Source organism: Micropterus salmoides, unplaced genomic scaffold (genome assembly GCF_014851395.1).
Source record: "Micropterus salmoides isolate LMB-PRFRI ecotype aquatic unplaced genomic scaffold, ASM1485139v1 Ms_hic_scaffold_10, whole genome shotgun sequence".
Lineage (NCBI taxonomy): Eukaryota > Metazoa > Chordata > Actinopteri > Centrarchiformes > Centrarchidae > Micropterus > Micropterus salmoides.
The window spans coordinates 29814369-29838737 of NW_024040041.1; the positions used below are offsets into that span (position 1 = coordinate 29814369).

General features: G+C 43.0%; 1 protein-coding gene across 8 annotated transcripts in view; it reads left to right on the forward strand.

Annotated features, from left to right (window-relative positions):
- The window catches only part of LOC119894787 (RNA binding protein fox-1 homolog 3-like), a 366346-nt gene that overhangs the window by 319186 nt on the left and 22791 nt on the right, over nucleotides 1-24369 (forward strand). For 6 of the 8 annotated variants that reach the window (XM_038707461.1, XM_038707502.1, XM_038707484.1 and 3 more), the window contains 2 exons: nucleotides 16503-16802; nucleotides 24086-24229. In XM_038707461.1, the coding sequence (XP_038563389.1) occupies nucleotides 16503-16802; nucleotides 24086-24229 (444 nt within the window). The remainder of the gene's footprint in view (nucleotides 1-16502; nucleotides 16803-24085; nucleotides 24230-24369) is intronic. The other 2 variants (XM_038707469.1, XM_038707509.1) reach the window with 1 other exon arrangement.

The window sequence follows — 24369 nt, forward strand, 5'->3', positions numbered from 1 at the left end:
AAAAATTGTCACTTTGCCCGTCATCCCCCGATCAGTCATCTGGCCTGTGTGACCCTCGATTACTTCCACCCCCTGCCTCCCTGTCAGGCCTACATGATCAGGCCCTAGTGGCTGCTTTTGTCCTTTTCCCCCCGTAATGTAGTATTTCATGCTTTCTCGCCCGATCTGCTCGATCAGCAGTATTCCCTCTGTCCCTCTGCACTTCCCCCTAGTTCACCCTGTCCATTTCCTCCCTCCATTGGTTTGACATACACGGTGGAGAGCAGAGAACTTGCTTTTTCACTGAGGTGGATTCAGTGCAAGTTTAGATCATGATGTGCTTATTGACTTTCCTTCGCCTCCCGTCTTTGAAGCTTGTCTTAGAATAATGGGGAATAAAGAGAAATGTCAGAATGATCAGAAAATTATATTATACTTGATTCTCCTGCTATTATCTAATTAAATTCATTCCTGATATTGTATCAGTGCTTGTCGCAGTGCAGATGGAACATAACAATTCCTTCAATGTTGACGAATACTTAACTGTTACAAAGTAATTATAAAATAGTGTTATTGCTGCAAAATGAATAAAAGTTTTACTAAAACAGTCAAGAGTAGAAAGATAATATGTAACATGAGGTTTGTGGATGAGATCAGATATAATCCTTCTGCTCTTTCCCTCCATCGTTGGATAAACACAGACAATCTTCAAGCTCTCTTTATTTATATCCTTAAGACCAAACCCAAACCTTGACTGTATGTTTTTCTTTTGAAGATCCCTTCCATGGATTAAGGTGCTCCTAATTGACTCAATTATCCCGTCCAGTCAAAGTTTGAAAAGTAAAGTGTGGGCTGCGAGGACTTTTCTGGCATTAAGTCGTCATTGAGGGGGCACGCAGGCCCAGTGTATTTACTGCCAGAGCCCGCGTTTATCCGACCTGATGCCTCTAATGCGGGTATTAATCTCCACAATGCTTTCTCCCTCCAATATGGGTCGTGTCATCTCTGGTTAGTGGAGTCTCCTGATGAAATTGTCCAAAACTCCACCGATCAATCAGGCTTGCCGAGGGATTGATTTTCTTTCATCTTTCTCGTCTTCTCTTTCTCTTCCTGCCCCTCTCGATTCCGAGGCCTCTGATGTTTCTCAATGTAAGACGAATGTCGCGCAGAGGGTAAAAGAATGGCTTGCTTTGACCCACACCTACAAAACATTTAAGTTTTTTTTCTTGCTTTCTTTCCCTCACCCTTTTCATCATCATCTCTTTTCTCTTCAGACTTTGGTAAAGGAAGCACTTCTGTCATCCAGATGCTCTCCCCCTCTGTCTACAGTAGCTCTACCCGCAATCTCTTAAATTTACTTCTCCAAATGGTAACTAAGTCCTTTCATTTGTTCTCTTTCTCTGGCTAAAATATGCATTGTAGGAGCAGAGTAGTGAAAAGGCTACAAGGCAGGCATACAGGCAGGTCTGCCCCCAGTTTCCCTGTTTGGCCCGAGACGGCATTGCTCGGCAGATCAACACACGCCCCTGCCCCCCATTTATATGGGCCTCACGACTTTCCCCATAATGAAATATTCACAGGTCACTGGTTCCCTGAGAAATGATGGGGGTCAGTCAATTGCTTTTCAGCGAGTAATTTTCTCCCCCTTCAGACGGCCCTGCTTGTCGTGTTGACAGTCATTAGCGCAGGAGGAAGGCTGGATCGAAGCGCAAGTGTGACACTTGTCAGACAGTAGCAGTCTTTAGCTCCTCTGCCTCTCTTTTATTTCCTGCCACCTTTTCTTCTTATATTTTATCTATCTTTTTACGCTCCTTTTTTGTGCACCCTGCTGCTTTTCAGCTTGAAGTCAGCTGGGTAAATTGTGCAACTGCGCTGTTTTTTCTTTTTTTCATATTTCTTCCAGCCTCTATCTCTCCTCTTTTTATTTTTTTTTTGTTGGTCAAGCTGGTAAATTCCACCCAGAGTATTGCCTTCATGTTACTATGTAAAAATTAGCTGGCTACTGGTCTTCTAAATGTCTCTTCTTTGTGTAATGATTCACTTTGAAACGAGGCCATCAAAAGCCAATCAAAAGAGACACTTCAAATTTGGTGATTGGTGATTAGACCTCTGGAATTCCCAGGGAAAGTTTAGCCAAGGCTCTTTTTTCTTTATGACTCGGCCTGACCTTTAAAGATATTACCATTTGACATGATGAATGGCGCACAGAGGGGACAGAGACTTTTCCTATTAACCAGCTACGGTGGTGGGAGATCGCACTCTTTCCTTAATCCCACCCCCCTCCCTGTCCTTAAAGGCACGTCAAGCAGTGACATACTGTAGTGTTAAAAATGATGGTGGGTTTGAGTGGGGGTCTTCTCTGGTAAAGGCACCACAGATGGCTGGCCTGACCCGGAGGAAAACTCCAATTAGCTAACAGTAATGGCTGGGCCCGGTGCCTTGTGTCTGCAGGCAGCCACAGCGCTGACCCTTAGGCCTCACGTTCCCTCTATCTGCTGCGATGTGATGGAGAGCTGCAGAGCAGCCATGGCAATCTGTTTCCATTGTGTCAGCTGCCACATAGGAGCACTGTTTTCCGAGCCTCAGCAAACACAGACACACATGCACGTCTGTGTACTTGAGTTACACCAATATATCCAGCTGATTTTGGCCTTTAAATAACCAATGGAGATCTCCAGACAGGCTTGATATGATGCAGGCTTGTTGCATTTGGACAAAAACTTGTGTTCAATTAAATAAAAGGGGCTTGTTAACTCTGCAGAGGAGGGTTTTTGGTCCAATTTGGTGGTGGTTCTGGTTGTTAGCCAGCAGGATAAAGTATCTGAAAAACTAGTGGAATTTGGTGACAATTTAGGACATGGGCCAGAAATTGAAGTGATTAGTTTTTGGTGTGTATTTTTTTTTACTTTGTTAAAAAAAAACTCCCTATATCCTCATGAAGTACTACACTTATCTGAAATAAAACTGAATGGCAAATGCATCCTGTAATTGTTTGTCACCATCTGTATTTTGATCCAAATCCTATTTAGTTAGTGCCTTCATCATTAACAAGAGTAGCCTTCTATGGCTGTAGGTTGTAACTTGCAGTATACAGACACTGCAGCATTAGCATTTTGCTGTTGCCATAATCAGGCCTACATATCTTTCTCTTTTTTATTTATGCATTTGACTAACCATGCTAAAACACTGAAATCCAGTTGCATTTTTACTCTTCAGATGTTTTATGGTTCATTTTGGATCCATTTTGCAAAGCATTTTGCAATTTGCAATTTGTGGGATTAGTTACTTTGCCATCAGAAGCTTCATGTCTTTTTTTTCACTGGGTTTACCTTTACAGAACAGCCAATAGAAAACATATATAAAACATTTCCTCTCAGGTGTACATGATACCTTCAGTCCATCTCTTTCACTGACCAAGTGGTCAATATTTCTTTATCCTGTCATTGAAAGATTTGGCTGTAGACTGAAACATGCACATAAATGGAAACATTAAGACCAACTCATTTATAGCCATTTACATGTCCACCATCAGGACCAGATGAGGGCAGACAGACTCATGAGAGGAGCGGGATCACAGCATTTGTGGCTCACAGAAAGGGCATAGAAGTGAAACGTCTGGATTTGGTTGAGAGGTGACAAACTACAAACATTTCTCACTCATCATTCTAACTTGTACACAGTAACTGCCTGTCAGTTTGCACTTTCACTTCATTTCCTACTTTTCAGTCGCACGTCATGTCACTGTTTTTTGCATTATTACACTGTTTACATCTTTCATGCTGCTACAGAATGCACACAAGCCCTTTTTGTCTCTTTGACAACATTATTTCCTTTTGCAACAGGCTCATTTTCGGGTTTTCCGGCATTCTTAAAAATCTCAAACATTGATTAGGAGCCTTGATAAAAAAGAATACAGCTGCCTCTTTTTCCATAATGTAAATCAATGTTTATAATCCCCTAGTTTCAGGAACAAATTCTTCACACTCGGCCTTCAACTGTAGTAATTTCCCTCTGAATAAAAACATGACAACTTTATTTATATATTTGTTTGCTTGCTTGCTTGTTTATTCATTCATTACTTTTTTTCCTAATTCAACACGTGTTTGCTGAGTGTGCAACCTCTTTTCACGCATCGCCCTGCAGTGCTCTCACACAGCATGTTAACTCTTAGTGCAGTCTCAGTTTTCTGCTGATGGCCACCGAGCAGCTCAGTTGGGGGATAAGTGATTTGCTGAAGGGCACGTGGGTTAGAGATTGTAACTTAGAGGAAAGGTAATTTATCTGCCAAAACTTTGCGCTTGCAGCCAATATGGGGAATTATATTTGGCAGAAAAAATTTTCTAAATTTCAGGTTTCTGCTACCACTGATAACAAATGTATTAGAAATGTACAGGAATTATACAGTCAATGAAAAATAGCAGGCATATAGCAATAGTTTTTCTAGATCCTATTTAAAGGACAAGTCTGGTGTTTTACTATATTTCTTTTATTGTCAACAAATTCCATGAAAAGACCAAAGCCATCAGTTTGTTAGTTCATATAGTACTTTCTGACTTCCCTAACCCTGTACCTCCATAAATCTTAAAAATGGTTCACAAATTTATAGTTTAATAAAAAAAAAAAAAAAAAAAAGATTCAGTAATTTCCCACAACAGCTGACCCCTTTCGTTTTCAGCAAACAATGAAGGAACATGTCACCCAGTGCAGAGTGACAACACATAGTGGTATCAAATCATTGTTAGTTTTGGTATTTTCATGGGATCTGCTGACAGTAAGAGTGATTTAGAATATCACCAGTCTTATCATTATCACAGCAACAATGCTACTTGTTTTTGCAATCTCATATTTATTCTACGTTCTGTCTTGAGCATATTGAATAAAGAGAAGCTGCCCTACAGTTCACATCTAAATGTCACTCCCCTCATGATGTGCCGTGCAGTTTAGCCTCTGCGTCTGTTTTGGGGGGGGGGGGGGGCAGCTGAAAGCCCCGTTATTACAAAGTTTTTCCTTTAAATGAGTGGTGATTAATGAGGAAAGATAGAGCTCTGCTTCCGCTTCTTTACCTCTGTATCCCTCCTTTTTTTCCCCTCTCCGCCGAGGGGGCAGATGTTTATGAAGAGTAGATTTTGCAGTGCAGCAAAGCCAAATACACAGCCTCGATCAGAGAGCAGAGCTGTTTCAAAGATGGTTTGATCTTGTTTAGATTTTGATAAACATGACCAGAATGTCTTTCACATTACTGTGTGTGTTTGTGTGTGTGTGTGTGTGTTTGTGTGTGCACGCAGATTATTTTACATGTAAACATGGGACCTGCTGTGTATCAATATTACAGCTTGTGTCAACATGTAAACATTGCACGGCATCAATCTTGCACTCTGCACAAGTGAACAGAGCTATTATGTTAAAAGCTCATTTGCCCGACATATTCTTACCAAAGATGGCCTCTTGCAGTGGGAGGAGTCGCATCCAGCAAGTATCGATAGGCTCATTGATTGATTGATTGATGGTCCCCTGTGATTTATCGATTCATCTCAGTTTCAAATGAGCTACGAGTGCTTTCCTGCCCAGAGGAAAACAACACAAGCCCTGTAATGAGAATTCACCGACTTATTTTGAGGCGCACGGCACCATGTACATTCTCCCGTTCGAATCTGATCTTTTTTTGGAGGGAGAGATGCGCTATTTGAAATTGAAAATAAAAATTGTTGCATGGTGTTGTGCTGTGAGATTTAGAGAAAGATTCACTCAGGCAAAGCACTTTAACCGATCACTGTACAAAGTCAATCTCCTCCTCCCGAGGTTTTAAGAAGAGGATCGGGGCGTCCTTAGGTAGTTAAAAGTGCATCGACTGTGGATGGGCTAGTGGGATGTGTAGATTAATGCAGTGGAAAGCCATCTCTCAAAGTGCTTAGAATAATTAGAGTCAGGCTTCCAACAGAATGGGCATGTCACTGGAGGAAATTGTATTTTTATTTACTGTGTTGGGTCTCCCTTGGCCTCCCTCTCGCTCTGTCTCTGCCTCTCTCCATTTGTACGCCGGCGGAGCTCAGTATTCAGGAGCCGGGTGTTTCTCAAAGTGTCTTAAAGGTGCTGTCAGCGCACCGTGATGCATCTCTTGGATTTGTATCTCTGCGTGTTTCCACGTGTGGGCGCACACCATTTGTATTCTGCACGGGCATTTGTATTCAGGACTGGATCCAAGTTCTGTAGGTGTGCATATTCACCTATGTATCAGAGCTGGCAACTACGTGTGTAAATCTGCTGCATTAGCTTCTGTTTGAACTGTTAGATGTGTAGATATATGTGAGGGCGTGTGTTTTTTTCTTCTTTGGTTGCGTGCAGTGGTGGAAAGTACCTGAGTACATTTACACAAGTAATGGGCTTATGCAACTTTTAGGTACCATGGTATGCTACTTTGTACTTTGTACTAGGAATTCTAGGTACAGGAGTATATTTGTCATAAATGTAGATCATTTTGTCATTTTGATCTGTTTGCAGTTTTTCTGTTGATTAGTGTCGAAAAATTTTCATAAAACTACTTTGATTCAGTGTTTTAACACAATAAAACATGGAAACTTCCAGGGGGCAGGAATGCTTTTTTATAGTCACTATATAGTGTGCCAGATGATGAAAAAAATAGCACTTACTGCCCAGTTAATGACCACTGATTGCACGCTACTTTTAAGAATACATTGTTGGATTAATTTGAGCACATGAAAAAGGCAATAATCATTCTCAAGACATTCAGAAAACAGTACAAAATGGTGAACACACTGTATAGTAAATAGTGACTGATGCCCCAGTAGTAATATAACACTCAAACACTTTTTGCACAAAATAAGTACTTCAGTTTGCAATACATTTTGCTGATAATACTGGTATTATCTAGATCAAGTATTTTTTACATTGTAGTATTGCTATTTTTACTTTCATAAAACATCTGACATCACTTGGGGGGCTGCGTGTTGCATGCGCACCAAAGTGTAAAGGCATTTCCCATCTCAGAGCAGTGGACGCTGGTGGACAGCGGGGCAGGCCATTGATAAATTGATCACAGTGAAATTGTGGAGTAGTGAGACATGCTCTAAATCCCTCCCCCATCACCACATGCCCCCCCCCCCCCCCCCCCCAAGCGCGCACACACACACACACAGCAAGGCTCTGGCATCAATTATTGTGGATTGCGTGGTTGACAGAGTGTAAACCAGGTGCCAGCCCTCAATCCAATTAAAGAGATTTAATTGGAGAAAATAAATGGAGTGTGTCCACAAAGTGCTGGGTTGTCCACATTTAGAAGATTTTTTTAACATTTCTGAAAAGTAAGGTTTTGTTTATGAAAGACCGATTGAATCTAATAAAGCCTCGAGGCTGTTGCTTTTCCCAGACTGCCTTGCTCCACAGGTCAGTAATGCAAACAATCCAATTTCTCCCGTCTGAGAGCTGTACTGGCATGTAGAAATGGGATTATTATCTAAAATGGGCCCAGCAGGTGTTTCTGTGATACAGTGTAATTTAAGGAGGGTGATAGTGTTTCGTGTGGACCAGGCTTAAATTCCCAGAGATACTTTTAAAAGGAACATCTAACAAATAAGTTGGCAGATCTGCCTCTCTGGCCCATTAGCGTTATTACCACAGATCAGGCTTCATAACGGGGCTGTTTCCTGAACTGATTTCCTGTGCATCAACAACAGGATCATTGTCAGTTTTCTGTATGAGACGACAGCCATCACAGTTTGAGGAGTTCGCGGAGCTAAAGAGAGGCGTCTAAAGCGGTCAGGTAGCACTCATGGTGGTCCCCACTTTTCCACAACCAGCTCTTTTCTATCCAAATTTGTCCCCGGGGATAAGAGAGTGTAGCTCATCCCCATCGCCATCCCCTGCTTCGACTCCTCACAAGGGACAGACATGCATAATTCAGGATTGTTATCTGTCTGCTGCTAACCCCCTTCTTCCCCCTCACACACACATGCACACAGATCTGCAATGAAACAGTCTGACTGCACATCAATGATTTACCAGACAGCACCCCTCCCCACCTCCCCCTCCCCTCCGTTGAGGGAATCATATGGAGACGACAGAGACTCCACAGGCATGCAACTTCCTATAATTGGAAAGGAAAAAGGGCGAGTGGGGGAAATGCTGTATCAGGGATCTGGCGAGAGCGGCATAGGTGTTCAAACAGCCATTCAGCAGTGTCAACCAGCAGATGGGCGACTGGGTGCGTACGTTGGCCCACTCGTTAGCCACCGGGGAGTGGAAGTGAGAGGCAACGTAGCGCCAAGGGTTTTAAGAAGGAGAAACACTTCAGAGTTTGTATTCATCTCTGCGGAGAAGACAGATTTTAACTGTCTGAAATGCGGCAGCAGTGGGACTGCAGACAGTTGCCTTAGCCTTCCTAAAAAAAAAATCCCTCCCAGCTTCCTGCTGCGAGCATCTCCGTTTCCCCTGGTTGCCCCTGCTTTTTTATCCTCTAAATTCTCCTTCTCCCTTTCTTACCACACTCACCTTTTCCTTTCTTAAACATCACAGGAACAAATCAGCAGACAAGCAACTGTACAAGTTTTCTCAAGCTTTCAAGAATTACCACCATTTCATCATGGATAATCACAGTTAATAACCCTTCTCATTAAGGAGACGAGAATCACGGGTCATTAATATTGTTAATATCTTCTCCCTTTCCTTCTCTTCTATCTCTCGTATTCCCCCTCTATGCGTGCCAGAGGGAGTGGAAACAAAAGGATGACTAAAAAAGAGCTTAGCGCGACAGTGATTAACCGATACGGGTAGATGGACTGATGAATCAAAGTTATCTCTCAAATCTTAATAACTGGAATTAGCCCCTGATTAGATGAGCTTTGGCTACAGCAGGGAGTAGTCGGCATTTTCACTTCAAAGAATCCCGCCCATGTAAACCTGTCCCCCTTCCACTGCAGAGCAAAGACAAAAAAAAAAGATTCAGTGAGGCAAATAGGCCAGTGGAATAAATTACAAAGGGAGTCATAAGAGAGCAAAGAGAATGATGGAAAGCAGAGATAACATCAACAACAATGTTACACCTGTTCTCCCAGAATGTGGTCATTGTGGTGCCCTCTTTTCCGTTTATCTCTCTTTTTCAGTTTTACTCCTTTTCTAACGTGCTCGGGGTCCAGTGGGAGGTGTCAGAGTCTTGACAGGGTCATAATGACAGTGGAACTCTCCTTCATTTGCATATGTTTGCCACTGTCACAGCGGTCAAGGAATGTCATGTCGAGATTCCTGCATGCTTAAGTAATGGCATTTTGTCCCCACGAGGAACTCTGGCCCTCGTATCATAATCCCAGCATGTGGAAAAAAGACTGAATTAACATGACAATCAGCTGATTGTAAAACAAATGTTGGCATTTTTATCCCCTGTAGAATTTTAAAAGGCTCATCTGCATTCTTTATATAAGAGCAGTACACTGGCGTGACGATCATGTGGAATTGATTTACAGGTTTGTATGACCAGAATGACAGAACATGGCACTGGTCACTTATCAGTTTTCATTTTATTCAGGTCTTTATCTTAGTGATCAATAGCAATCTCTAAGAAGTCGTTCAGTTTGGGAGGATTTTTAACAGAATATATGTCAATATCACTTTGTTCTGACAACTTTAGAAGAACTAAACACAGAGAAGAGAAGTACATGGAAAAAGTTCTTTGGTGGGTTTGTGATGGGGTCAAAGCAGCTTGGTGCCTGTTCTCACTAATAAATGAGTCTAAACACCAAACTGGATACATCCCACAAGTTAATCCAAATTCTGACACCCAGTCTGGAGTAATTAGTCCCAGATGTAAATATCTGTTATGCAACAAAAGAGGCAACAGCAGTGAAACAGACAATTATCTCCTCTTATGGCGTTGGCAAAATACTATGAGTCTAACCATGTGTAACTGATGGCTTTTTCACAGGGCCTCTAGGCTTATTTGGATGTGTTTTTGTCTACTTATTTATTTATCGCCATTTTTACCATGCAGAGCCTGAACCCAGACAGAGCTGTGGCTGAGACAGACAGGTTCATTACATGTCACAGGAGTTCAAAGTGATCCTCTGTCTACTCTGTTTATTAAGTGGCGCTCTAGCGTCTCTGAGGTATAGTAACACTCGCAGTCGCATTGCTAAGAGCAGTCCCATCTCAGTACGAGGCGCCATGTGCAGCGCCTCCGCTGCAACGTAATGAAGAAATCAACAAGGGATTGAGGAAAATGAACTCTCTTTCTAATACCTCCATCCAAGGCCGTGGAGCAAATAAGTGCTCCCAATAACGAGGAAAAATCACGTTAGAGGGGATGAAACATATGTGACATGTGAAAGCGATTAAGCCTCTTGGAAAAGGGCGACAGAAACATGCACGAAATCTAAATTGACTTGGACACGGAGCGAAGACACTGAGTGTTTATTTTCATGAATTGATTTTTCCACAAATGAGGTGGAAAAATGGAAAGACGGGAGTTTGCTAGGGAGGAAATGTGAGAGAAAACAATAACCCTCTCCCCAGCCTATTTGAAATCATAAACCTACTGTAGTGGTGAGGAAGACTGGGGTTTTGTTGAGGTGGGGGTGTGTTGTGAATCTGCATTAAATTGGGCTGCTTCTCCACATCTCCCTGCTCTCTCTCTCTCTCTCCCAACATCGTGCTGTAATTGGTTGATAGGGGGAGGGGAATAGCCATTGCACCAAATATGTGCCTCATCATGAGAAACTCAGCTGAAGGTGTTTTGTTTTGTTGTTGTTGTTTACTTCTTATGAGTTTCTTTTTTCTGGCTCACCTTGGATTCACTGTGTGGCATGTGGTAGTAATTAACACATGCTGCAGCCTCTGGTGAGTGTTAACAGAGAGACTTGGAGTAAGATCATGTGGCTCGCCTAATTAAAATGGACCCGGCTAGACATCCTTTATTTATGCGCCTTCAAGACAAAATGAATGCCAGTTGCCTGTGGAAATCATCTCAGGCCGTCTTTTCGCCTGCCTGCCTGACTGTCTGTGTGCGGGGCTACAATTAACCGAGCATCAGCAGCAGAGCCGGGGACAACAAGAGGCTTTCATGCAGCTGGCTGAAAACCACTCAGTGTTTCGTTTGTGTTGCATCAACTGATTGCCGTACGTTGGCCTCCGCTGAGCTGCACTACACTTTTCCACTATAAACTCTGCTCGCGTTTGTGCTGTGACGGCCCAGCAGGATTTGTCACAAGTTTGCTACTGTCACTGTCAGGCGGTCATTAAAACCAAATGAGCATTGTTCTAGAGAGGTACGCTCAGCGCATGATGTCTTGGATGAGGCACTGTAAAGCTTAAGATTCACTTAGAAAATGTTATGTCATCTGTAATCTGACAAAGAAAGTTGCTTGTGTACATTTTCCATGAAGGAATGAGGCAGCGATGCTTTATGTTAAGTCAACATTTAACTATTCATGTGGTTTGGATTATGCAGAAACACTGCAGAGCTGTTCATAAATCTATTTGAATTGCTTAGTGTATAGAATCAGGAGGAACATTTCTTGCTTGAGACTATTAGTGTCACACAGTAGGAACCATGTAAAGTATGAAGGCCTTTGCTGAAAAATGATCCAACCTGCATGTGACTGTGCTGAAGCCATAAAGCTGCCCACTTCATCATGGCTGAGATTGATCAGCCTGCTCCCATTTGAGTGATTTCCCTCCGGATTCAATGAAACACAATTAGTCGCCTGCAGTATTTTGCCTTCACGTTGCTCTTTGACCCTCCATCGCACGAATGAGTCAGTGCAGCACTCTGCCGATATGAGTTCCTCCTAACAGCTCCTGTATTTGCACAGCCCATCTCCTCTTGGCCTCTCAACACTGTCCCTCCCATTCTGCTAAAGAGGATCACAGATCACTGGCGAGAAGCCAAGCCGTTGTACCTGCTGAGATGCAATGTAGCCTTGACCATCTACACCGGGGTTAGCACCAGTGAAAGTCTCTGTCTCTCTCTAAATACTGTATGCTGGGACTGGCAGCCTCAGCAGTGGGCATTGCCTCAAGGCCTTCCTGACCTCTTTGGCTCCTGATTCTGACTGTAAAAACAAAAACTCCGCTCCAAAAGTGATCTCCTTAAGTAAGGGTTTCCAATCCAATTTTACACAAGGAGAGTGCTTAAGATTAGAGATAGTGTTTTTATTGTGCTCTTCAGTAATAGGAGTAGAAAGGGTGAAAGGAGAGATGGAGGGAAGGAGGGAAAGAGGAATGGAAAGGATGGGAGATCGATAAAGGCTGCTCTCTCTGGTTGCCTTTATTCTTCGTCGTCGTGTCCGTGGAGATGAGGTTTAGGCGGCTCATGGCAACAGGCCATGTAAGGGGGGCATTAAAGTGCCGCAAAGGGACCTGCTCTTTTCCCATAAACAGGCCTGCAGGTAGAGAAACACTCACCAGGATCCCAATATAACAACAACTCGTAACGCTCGTTCGCAGCCATAATGAACAGCAATCTATTTCAGTGGAATGAGATGTGCTGTGTACCTGACTGGTTTGTCATGGAGGGCTTTTCATTAGGCACCATGGATTATCTTGACGACGGCTAGTCAGCGCGAGCAAAAAGGGCACGTGGTTGCACTGGGACAAGCACAACTCCCCTGATTTGCATGGGCCTTTTTTCTTCTCCCAGTTCATTTCCAGTTGAATAACTCGTTTGTCACATACATCAGAGGAAGGCGAAGATCATACGAGAGCCAGTGTTACTTTGTGTTTCACTAATGAGGTCTGTACTCTCCGCCTCCTTGCTTTTGCCTTGCTGCCCTTTGAAACAGCAACGACATGGTGCTACAACACTCAGTAGTTCTCTTTCTCCAAAACCGAGCTCCAGGCTGTTATCCTGTTTGTGTGTCACTTGGCCCTGTCTCACTCCTTTGCACTTGTTTAAGGCTCAAATAGCTACAGACCCGACACAGATACACTGGCCTGTGTGCCCTGTGACTGTAAGGATTCAGATTATGACCCCAGCACAGAGGGATCCGTGAAGCCAGATGACGATTTAACAAGTTTAGTTCAACATGGAATGACAAATGCAGAACTGTGGCATGAAGAAGAAACACTACAATGACCAGTACTGCTAGCGAGGAAAGTAAACTAAATCATAGATTTCCCTAAACTAAGCTGAACTGTCAAAGAAATAGTCGAGGATATAGCAAACAAGAAACTATAACCAGAAGCAGACAGAATAAAGCACCCATAAAATGTCATGTTCTTAAGGCTCCTGTTCATGACCAGATAAATATCCACAGAAAACAAGCTAAGAATATAGTCAACACTTGCTGGTTAAAGCTACAGTCCAAGTTTACATTCTTACACACTGTCTTTTCACACACATTAGTGTCCTGATTTAAAACCTGGGATATGATATTTATATGGAACACAAAGCAACCTGGTTATTCAGCTCTGTGTATACATGATACACAACATTTTCCAGGTTTTTGGCTATGTGCATTAGTACAGGTGTGTCTCTGACACCTACACATCTTAGCCACTAATTTTTGTTACAACTACTTTGTTATCTTAACAGTTGAGGGTGAACCCAATCTGGCTTCTGGCTAACGTGACACCGCTGCGTTTATCACATTACTGGATTTGGCTTTAATATGTTATCAGTGGTATTGAAAGACCAGAGGAACAAAACTATTTATCTTCAGACTTTCAACTTCATTTCAGCATGCAGATCAGCATATTTTGCTTTATTGATCAACTAACATTGTTGGTTGAATTATGAACAAACTTGTGCACATGGTAGTGATCAGAAACCCAAAATAGCACCATGTCGTGGGGGCATGTTGCTACAGGTGTGACAGCTTCTCAGATGCCAAAACACTGCACAGCTATTTATATTACAATAAAACAGAATTTTGCAACTCAAATAATTTTAACAATCGCGATGTATACATTAGAAAAACATAGTTCACATCACAAAGTAATCTACCAGCACAGTATGCCTGCATGTATTTGACTGGCCACAGCAGTGCATTGCAGGATGACATTGCAATGCATTGCTGCAAAGGCTGAGACAGGTTAAACCTTTTTGCCGCATGACTCTGTGTTGTTTTGCTGGAGCCCTCTGCATCGAGACCCCTACTGTGCAAATGCAGGGGTCTCGTTGAATAAGTAATGAGAAGCCTATGTTTTTTGTCAGCCTATCTATTGTGCAACAGTAACCCAGATTGAATCAGAATAACCCATCTTGCACAATGAGGTGTCTCAAAACCGGGTTTATCCTGAATTCTGACATTTTTGTCCTAATCACAACCTGTAAACACACTCAGTAACTCTAAGTAAATCCTAAATAACAACAATCAGGACCATGGGCTGTGCTCTTGACAGTGACTAAACTAAAAGACATAAGTGAAGCTTTGATCTCCTTAATGACGTGAACAGTGTTTGATGTACAAACAGTCAGACACAGCACCTTCATGTTTCCAGGTTGCTGAGCTTTCTGTCTCTGCTGGACTGTTGCGTACCGATGTGTTGATGTTTTGCACAGGATGGTTAAAAGGAGGACACCGGATCTGGTAGTACATTCAGCTGTCATACCAGGAGGTGCATCTTTTTTTTAGGTAACCAACCCCGTTCGCCTTTAAAAGGGGCGCTTAGAAGTAGAAAATTGCCAACATCAAGAGCTTCCTTGAATTAGGATGCCCCGCAATGCAAGTGCGTTATATAATGCCATGACTGGAGGGAGAGGAAAAGTAGAGCACAGGGGTAGAGATTAAAAAAGTTTCTGCATAAAAAGAGAGGGGGGAGGATGAGATGAGCATGAAAGGAAAAGGGGGGTGGAGGGATTGAGGGAGAGACAGAGGAGATAGAAATACAGTATAATGAAAAAGAGAAGGGGGATTAGGTCAGGCAGGAGTGAGGGTCCACTCATACAGGCCCCGCAGGCTGCAGGAAGCTGGTCAATCCTTCTCCTCACTCAAGGCTTCTCTCTTTTTTCATTTAGATAATGGAGCATTTCCTTAATTGGCAGAGCACAGTTTAGGCCGAGGTTTGTTTGCCAACACGTCAGAGTAGAATTATTTCCACTACATTTACAGCATAGTGTTGCTCAGCTCTCTCATTAAAACCACAGCCTCCTCCTGCCCAGATAGAGCTTTCTGTAGAAATCTGCAGAAAGAGGCCAAACACCACAGCAGCAAGAAAAAAGAAGAATAAAACACATTTATCTCCTATCTCACTATCCCCAGCCAGCTTGTAAAGGAAGAGACAGAAACTTCTCTATCTGTTTACTGTTATTGTTTTTCTCCAATCATAAAACCTTACTTCTGGCTGCTATTGTGTGCGTTTTCCTCCCTCTCTGTTATCTAAAGAGTTATGCATTGAGCTCGCATGATCTGTATCTTCAAATTTGATTGAGGGTATTTGCAGGGGGTGTTATTGGATTTCAGTGTTATTGTCTCACCTTTTCCCTCTGTGTTTTTAATGTTGGGATGGATATCCGCTCCAACAGCACTGATCTCACTGTTCTGCTCATTAGTCTAGATTCGCAGAGCCTAGTGCTTCGCAACAATAAGACATGCACTTCTGTAGTCCAGCCATTACCGAGTTTAACAATGTGCACCAGCCAGAAAAGTCCATTATTTCTGCAGCTCATCATCTCCAGCATCCACACGAGACAAAGGGTCTGTGAAACTGCTCCATTGCAGGGCAATCTATCACTTAAGTCAGGAGCAGAGACTAAAAAATCATGTGCTGTGTAGATACCACATACTGTGTATTCTGGAAGCATAATGGAAGAATGCGAGTTCTATGAATACAACTAGGTCGTGGTATCTCTTTCTCTATCTCTTTTTGGGTATCCACTCAAATGAGTACTTAAAACCTTCAAGTACAAAAAGGTGGCATCAAATGGTTAACAACACATAACATACTTCTTAATTTAAAATTTTGCCAGTTTTAGACATAATTATATGTTGAAATGTTCTTGTACGGCTACTTAAAATTTTAATTAACAGGAAAGAGGTATCCAAAAAACGTACTGTTACCAAGTATCATTGCACCTGTATCAAACAGTTCCAAATGATGAGACAAAGGCAGGGATAGTGAGCAGAAGGAAAGCTCATAAAGCGAGACACAGGTTAATGTTAAAAGTAGGAAAGTGGAGCTTGGAGAGGGAGCAGCTGCTAGTTTAACAGACCTGTCATTGAAATCAAAGGCCCTAATCAAAATTTTATCAATTAATTGATCTTTCCTCTTGTGCTTTGCCATGAGTGCAGTTGAGATTCCCCCTGACTCTTGCCCCTCCAACAGCGAGCCATGCTCTACAACATAAACTGTGTTCATTAGCAATGATCAAGGAATTCTCTAATCTGAGCTGAGATGTGATATGATGGCTGTTTCCCCCTGACTTAGTTGGTTTGCAGGACAACTCTCCCCAGTTGCCTTCCAAATCGCACTGGTGAACTTTCACGTCTTTCATGCTGCCTGTGCAATCAAACAATGCACTTTAACTTTAATCTCAACTATAGTTCTAACACTTGCCTCCTGTTGTGTGTTTCTCACAGGGTAACCAAGAGGCCACTAACCCCCCAGAAGCAATGGCCCAGCCGTACACCCCAGCCCAGTACCCGCCCCCCCCACAGAATGGTATCCCCGCAGAGTTTGCGGCACCACACCCGCTTCCAACGCAGGACTACACCGGGCAGAGCCGGGTTCCTGAGCACGCCATGACCCTCTACACGCCCACACAGACGCACAGCGAGCCGGCCGGCACTGACAACAGCACGCCCGCCATCACCGCCACCACGACCGCACCGGTCAGTGTCCATCATCTGCAAACACTGTTCTCAGCACGCTGTCAGCAAGTAAAATATATTATTATCATTATTATTTTTTATTTTGTTGCATAACATTGATTAACAAATGTCTAGAGAAAAAGTATACTGTTCATTGCTTCTTTTCTGAAGGTCGTCTATCTGTCTATCTATCTGTGTATATTGTTTCGAACATCAATGTAAAATGCCAACTGTGATTCTTAACATTTTCACCTTACAAAAGAGACAAAAGTCAACATAATTGGTAGCTTCTATCTCACACCAGTTTGAGAGAGATGCTAGATCGTATTATTTCTTGCTACTTGTTTCCTCGCTCTGACTTTTTTTTTTCACTGAGGAAGGTTGCTTTAGCACCATTTGTGCTGGAGGAAGTCTGCCCATTTCCTGTCTATTTGTGTGTTGTACAGAAAAACAGATTAACAGATTTCCCCTAAATCCAACTCAGTTGCACACACAGCATGAAAAGCAGTTCAGAGGAAAATATATCTAGTTTATAGCTATAATATTACAACAAAATTAAAATGGTAATTCATTATAATTACATATTTAATTATGCATTGCATAAATCACAGTATTATACAATTATACATGATTTTAAAGGTATGTCAAAAAAGTACTTCAAGAGATTTAAGAAAAGAATTTGTCTTACTTTGCAAATATAGTCCTTCTTTATTATTACCCTTAGCTACACATACCATGTTCTAAGTGATTTTCCAATTTGTCCTTTTTTTCCCATGTTTTTTCCATTACATACACAAAAATTACTTTTCTTAATAAAATTTGAGGATTGAGAGTAAAAGTGAAACTGAGAGTGAGTGTAACAGTACAGATCATTAGTAAGTAGCAGAACACTTTGATGTCATGGCAATACTTATAGCTTGACGTGGGAGGTGAATTTGGTGGAAAATTTAAGTGCATTTCTTAAGCGCCCTTTGAGGCCCCCCCAAAAACATATAAACCTGAGTTGTTTTATTTATTTGTAAGAAGGAGATGTGACATGCTGTAGACATAAATGATTCAGGATCTCTGAAAGGACACACACTTCCTCCCGATCTTTTTGGTCAGTTACAGGATCAAAAGAGAGATGCACTTTTCTTAAAAGCCTTATTTGTAACCAAATGTTCAAGAATCATTTAAACATAAGACATTATGTTTTGTGTAACTAGGCCAGGCCTTGATTATACTCCTTTTTTCCACAAATGTTCACGTCACCATAAAGAATGCATATATTTAAAGTATCAGCACTTAAAGAGAAAAACAAACCCCTGGCAATGTTGCACGTTTAGCTACTCTGCTTGGAAGTGAGTGGAATTCTAAATGATATATTAAACATTTCATTCATGTGCGCTGATACTCTTATATGAAATGCCTTGACCTGGGATTTACCTTCACAAGAGGTAGATGTAGATTAAAAAAAGAGGACGACTTAGCTCCAAACTTTAGAGACATGTCTAGAAAGACGGATAATGCTGGCAGAGATGAAAAAAATAAGACCTACAGACCTTTTTTCCTTTAGCATGAAAACACCTGCTGGGAGAGGTCATGGAGAGGCCACAGCCCTCCTGAGAGGGATCTGGGTCACTCATAAAGAGCATAGTTAATAACTCCATTTTCCCAGGCTCACAATTACCGTACGGCTACGAACATTTGGCGGCGGAAAAGTGCTTATACAGCACAAGCAGAGCAATAGCATTGCTTAGCGTATTATCACCACCCTGTAATGTAGCAATGTTTGATTTGAAGATTTGTGTGACGCTCTCCAACTGCTCCATGGTTATGCACCGCACTTACAGTAATGGCTGACACACAAGAGAGTTTAAAGTGAGGAGAGACTTGGCAGGAGGTTCAGCCTCCTCCTCCTCCCCCTTCCCCCTCCGACACTGTACACCACTCCTCCACTCGCTATCTCTCACTGTCTCCCCTCTCCATTTCGCATTTGATTTCATTTCATCTGTTCACCCGCTGTGAAGAAAGCCAAGAGATGGTGGCCATGGAGAGATGAGAGCTCGCCTTGCTTTCCTTCATGCTTTTTCCCTCTTGCGCCATCCCCGCTTTCCCCCATGTTCATTCTCTGCATCCACACTCTCCCCACTTCCACCCGTCTCTTCTAAGGGAGGACAGAGGGATCAGATTAGTGGGGTGTAAACAGAGAGTCTAATCCTCAGGGGCTGCTGGTGTAGTGTTGCCCACCGCTGTGTTCCCCAGCTTTAATGACAGACCCAGCCTGTTTGCTCTGGGTGCCACAGACGGGCCCCGGTGCCTTTGATTAGGGCACCCTGCAGAAACACAGATTGAGGGAGCAGATCAGCTACTCACTGTGACTCTCCCCCTCACCCTCCTCCCTTGGCTCGACTCTGCTGCGCTCAGCTTCTCTACCCCACGACGACACTTTACTCTGCACATCTTCACGACTTAAAGACTTAAAAAGAGTCAAGAGAGAGTGAAAATTCTGTGCAACGTATGGATTCTGTGTGAATTCCCTGCAGAGAGCGGAGAGTGTGTATGTTTTAATGAGGCACAGGGACTCTCTTCGCTTCTCCTCTCTGTTTCTGTCTGTGTCTACCAGTCCCTCTTCTATACTGGGAAGGTGGCGTTGTCCAGAGCCAGACCTCTGGGACCTCGCTCTGTGCCATGTTCAAACAAGCTGAGTTGAAAGCAGGAGACTTGAGGAAGAGAGGCAGCTCCCAACTTTTCTCCAAATCCTTAGAGATGAGGGTAGCAGAGGGCTGCCAGGGAGCTCTACTGGAGAAAAAAAACTGAGCTCGTTATCTGGCTCAGTTCAAATAGTCTGAGGTTTGGTTGAATTTCATGAGTAATCATTCTCTTTTCAGATAACAAATTAAGGCAGTGGCGTTAGTGCAGCACTGAATTCCAGATTTTTCACAGCCCGTGTCAGCGGCATGAAGACTTTCCAAAGGGTATTCTGGGGGACTGTGATAACATAGACATAGACACACACACACACACACACACACACACACAAACACACAAGGGCATGCAGAAAACATGGGCGAGCACATGCAAACATTCATACATACAAGCGCACACACTCTTTCATCTCTCATGAGCTGTGTTTAAGGGATTGAGACTCCACCAGGGTATAGCTTTCAGAGGCGATGCTGATGGCAGCATGTAGGCTACCCTTTAAAGGGAATGACTGTGTTATCTGTAAGTGGGAGGAGCCCCTGATTTCCCCCACTGTAAATCCCCATTTCAAAGCTTTTATAGATATAATACAGATATATGTTCTTCAACATACAAATTCTCCTAGATAATTTAAAGGATAAGGCTGGTTGGCTGTTCTTTTGTCAACAAAACCCATGAAAAGGCCAAAACTAACAATGTGTTCTCCACATTCCAAGCACTAGTAAAGACGCAAATCTTTAAAAATACCTAACAATTATATAGTTAAATTATTTTTAAAGGTTCAGTAAAACTACTCATTATAGTTTTTATTAAATGTTACTCTAACAGGAGGAAATGGTGCCGACGTTAAGGACTCTTTTCAGCTGCGGACTAATGGACATTTGGTGGTCTAGTGAGTATTTGGGGCAGCAGGACAGTGTATCAGAGATTGAGTCAAAATAAACCACCGTGTTTGTGTTCATGGTAATGAAATAACATGCCACCCAGTGCAGCACTGAGGCTCAATGATGTGTTTTTAATAGTTTTTGAACAACATTGGAGCTCTATGGCTCAGAGGAAGAAGATATAGCAGGCTCTGACACACACACACACACACACACACACACACACACACACACACACACAAAACAGTACTAGGATCAGTTCAGTCACTGGTCTTTTGATGGGATTTGTCGACTATAAAAAAGTATAGAATATCACCAGACCGTTCATTCAAGATATTATAGGTTAATGGTATGTAAATAACTCCTCAACTTCTTGCTACTTTATATGAATTGGGAGGAGGAAGTAGGGGCGGCCGGTCTACTCCACACTCACTCACTCACTCTTGTCACACCCAATGCTGTCTCAGGTGATAGAGGGGATATATTTGCAGCTTCTTTAGAATAAGAAAAACAGTGGAGGGCTGGGAGAGGAAAATAATGAATTAAAGCTCAGGCATTATAATTCTTGTGAGCAAAGACTCAGTATCCCCCCCCCCCCCATTTAATCGGATGTAATCTACCTGCTTGGCAGCATTCCAATCAGATAGTTTCAATTATGCTCTTGTAATGCCACTCTGCGAGGAGGGAGAAAGTGCTGAGCAGAGCACTTTGCAGGCGATTTGCAAATAACAGCAAGGGAGTCTTTTAGAGAAATGACTGAACAGGAAGCCGGAGAGTTGCCGGAGTTGACAGCTCTCTCACTCTCTGGTTTGCTGGCTTTGGCGGTGACGGCGTGTTTTGCATCCCTCCTCCTCCTCCTCCCCGTGACAGCAGCTGTCGGGACAGTAAAGTGCCACTGAAGGTGGCCTCCTATGGTAATACGGAGGTAATTATTTTCCACTGCAACACCACCATCTCAGAACTAGGCAGGCTGGAGCCTCGGGAGCGGTGCACAGAGGCAGGCATCCCGGATCTCAGTGACACTCCAAGTTATTGAGTTAGTAGGATGCAGTCTTGGGTGCTTGGGAGTCAGCAATTCAGTATTTGTGTTCTCCCTATGTGTATTTGCCCCCGATGTCAGCATGCTGCCGGCCTGTCTGAGCGCCAAGTGAAAGTTAATCTGGATGTTTGCAAACATGTGACTGCGCTTGCTGTGATAAAAAGCCAGCCAGACAGGGCTGCAGGACAGTGGTGATCAGTAGTCTGGCAACATACGCTAAAGGTCGATAGTGTCATGTGTGACCGATGAAACAGATTGACCCGAGGGGCTCTGGTACCTTGTCACCCTCCACGGTCCCAGCATCTGTCTGCAATGTGTCACCTCCAGGGCCCAACATGGCTACTCAGGCTATTAACCTCCAGCACGCGAGGACACGGCAGAGTTAAGACCCCTTTGCCCATCTCGCTCTGTCACAAATCCACTCCTTACCAGCCGGGTGGCATTTTCCAGCTCCCGTGTCCTTCGCCACGTGTTAAACTGTGGTCCGGATGCCGTCAAGCCCACGCGGGACTTAGGAAGCGGCCACCAACCTGCCCTACCTGGATGGCTGCAGGGGAGACAAAGTGGGACCTTGAATCAAACAACTGTCACTGTTAACAATGTATGTCACCGTCTTGGAATGGGCCATAAAAACCAAATAAATGATGGCCATTACAGTGGAGATTGTGATTATGATAATGAGAATAATAAAGGCGATCATCATTACGATCATGATGATGATGATAATACTGTGATGATGAATTATAATGAATAAATCCCTACCCCATTTCCTAAATGGTGGGAAATGTATCACTAAGAGTGGCCTGCAGCCGTCTGACAGCCTCAGAGCAGGGTGAGGGTTATCGGTGTGCGTGTGTGCGTGTCATTTGAACCGTTTGTACTCTGGCAACAACCTACTCCCTTTTCACGTCTGTATCTCAGTACAAGATTGTGTCTGTGTATGTGACTTCCTATTCAGTGTATAGTGTGTTTGCCGTGCTCAGAGAGCACTTCCCAGGAGACCTTGCAGTTTACATATCACATTCAAACTGCTTTTGTGCTCGATATCTGCCACTTCCACGCCCTCGTTTCTCATTCTCCCCTCCTCTGTCTTTCTTTATTTAGTCCCTTCCGAGTCACCGGCACTAAATCAGGGGGTTTATACATTTTAATCATTTGCTTGTTACTGAGGAATGGACACTGGTCCCCCCCCAAAAAAACTAAACAAAAACACAGCACTGGCAGTTTGTTCAAATCATAAAAACAAACTTTATGTTTTCCTGATTAGTGACCTCTTGTGGTCATGAGAGTAATTACTGTCCTCTCTCAGAAGGTGGAAGTAGTATGACACTGTTATAGAAAACCTCTTTGGGAGGCAATCAGGCAGATGGTTTTGTGTCTGACACCACTTATTTCTTTTAACCACAACTGTCTCTCTTCTAAGTTCAAATACACGCCTACAACACCTATAAAGCTCACTAATTAACAGGGAATGTTTTGTTTGTTTTATCTGTACATAAAGAAAATGTAAAAATGCCAATTTGTGGTTTTTAGGTTCTGATATTTCTTGATAAACAACAGTTTATTAATCAGCTCAGTGCGGCTGTGTGGCGTCACCAGCTTTAGAGTAGGGATGCCAGATAAGGTCTGTAATTACAGCTTTTAGGATCGGCCTCAGACAATGATGGTACCAAACCTGGCAACCTCACTGTGACAACAAGACTCTAGGAAGTTCTTTTGTTCCGCAAAATTAGTGCGAAGCACATAACTCCAAATAATGCTGCACACACAACACTGTTTTTTTTTTTTTTTACATCTGTTTGTGGACAGATTAATCAACAAGATATGTGCTAATTTGGGATCATTTGAGGTGTTGGTAGGAATATTTTTTAACTTGGCAGGCTTACAGTTTCCCTCTGCTTCCATTCTTTATGGTAAGCTAGGCTAATTGCCACCAGGCTCTAGTTCCTGTATTTATAAGTGTATAGATAGATAGATAGATATATACACAGTATATCTCTTATATGAACAATTTGTGTAATAGTCAAATGCACTTTGAAAGAGACTCACAACCTATTTTGCCAAATATGAAGACTTGCAGATTAAAGAGAGGATAAACTATGCTGTTGACCAATGAGGTATTGTACACCATTACACCAGAAATAGGAACTGCCTCCAAAACAAGGTCCATCTAAACAGACAAGCCACCAACACCCTCAGTGAAATCCATCACCGGTGTCACAGTGAGAAACAAGTGGAATTTGTCATTGACATCAGACACGTCATTTATTTAGAAATGTCAGCATAGCATTCGCATAATGATGGAAACAACAACGCTGAGGGCTTTGGGCCTCGCACTCTGATGGCTGTGTGCAAACGTCACCAATAATGTGTCTTTAGTCTAGACATGTCAGGGCTCTGTGGGATCTATATCCACGCCTTTTTGTCAGCGCCGTCAATCTTCCTTGTTGCTCAAGAGCTAAGTGCAAGAGACTAATAAGTGGATTTGTAATGCACAACCTCAGGTTTGACACTATAAGTCATCGGCTGTTTATCGCTTCGGCTTTCTCGCCGGATTGAAAAATGGCAGACGCTGAGTAAGTTAGTTAGCCAGGCCGCCCACCCTACCCTGCACCCTGCCACCCTCCTATTTCAACACCCCCCCCCCCCCCCCCCCCCTCCATACTTCATGACCGGGAGGTACAGTATACTGTAGCAGCTAATGAGCAGCTTGTGTCTTTTCTCTGTTTGTTTCCCTCTGGCAGACAGATGATGTGACGCAAACAGAGGGCTCTCAGCAGCTCCAGCTCCAGCACTCAGACTCTTCAGAGAAGCAGCAGCCCAAAAGGTTACATGTCTCCAACATTCCCTTCCGCTTCCGGGACCCTGACTTAAGGCAAATGTTTGGGGTGAGTACCTTGATGGAATGGTTGAATTTATTCCAAGTTCGGCCTTATTTTTGTGGGTTTGGCCTTTATTTATTGGTCATAACAACGCTGTTCTTGCTAAGTAATTTAGCAATATTGCAGTGTTCCCAAAGCACAGCAAT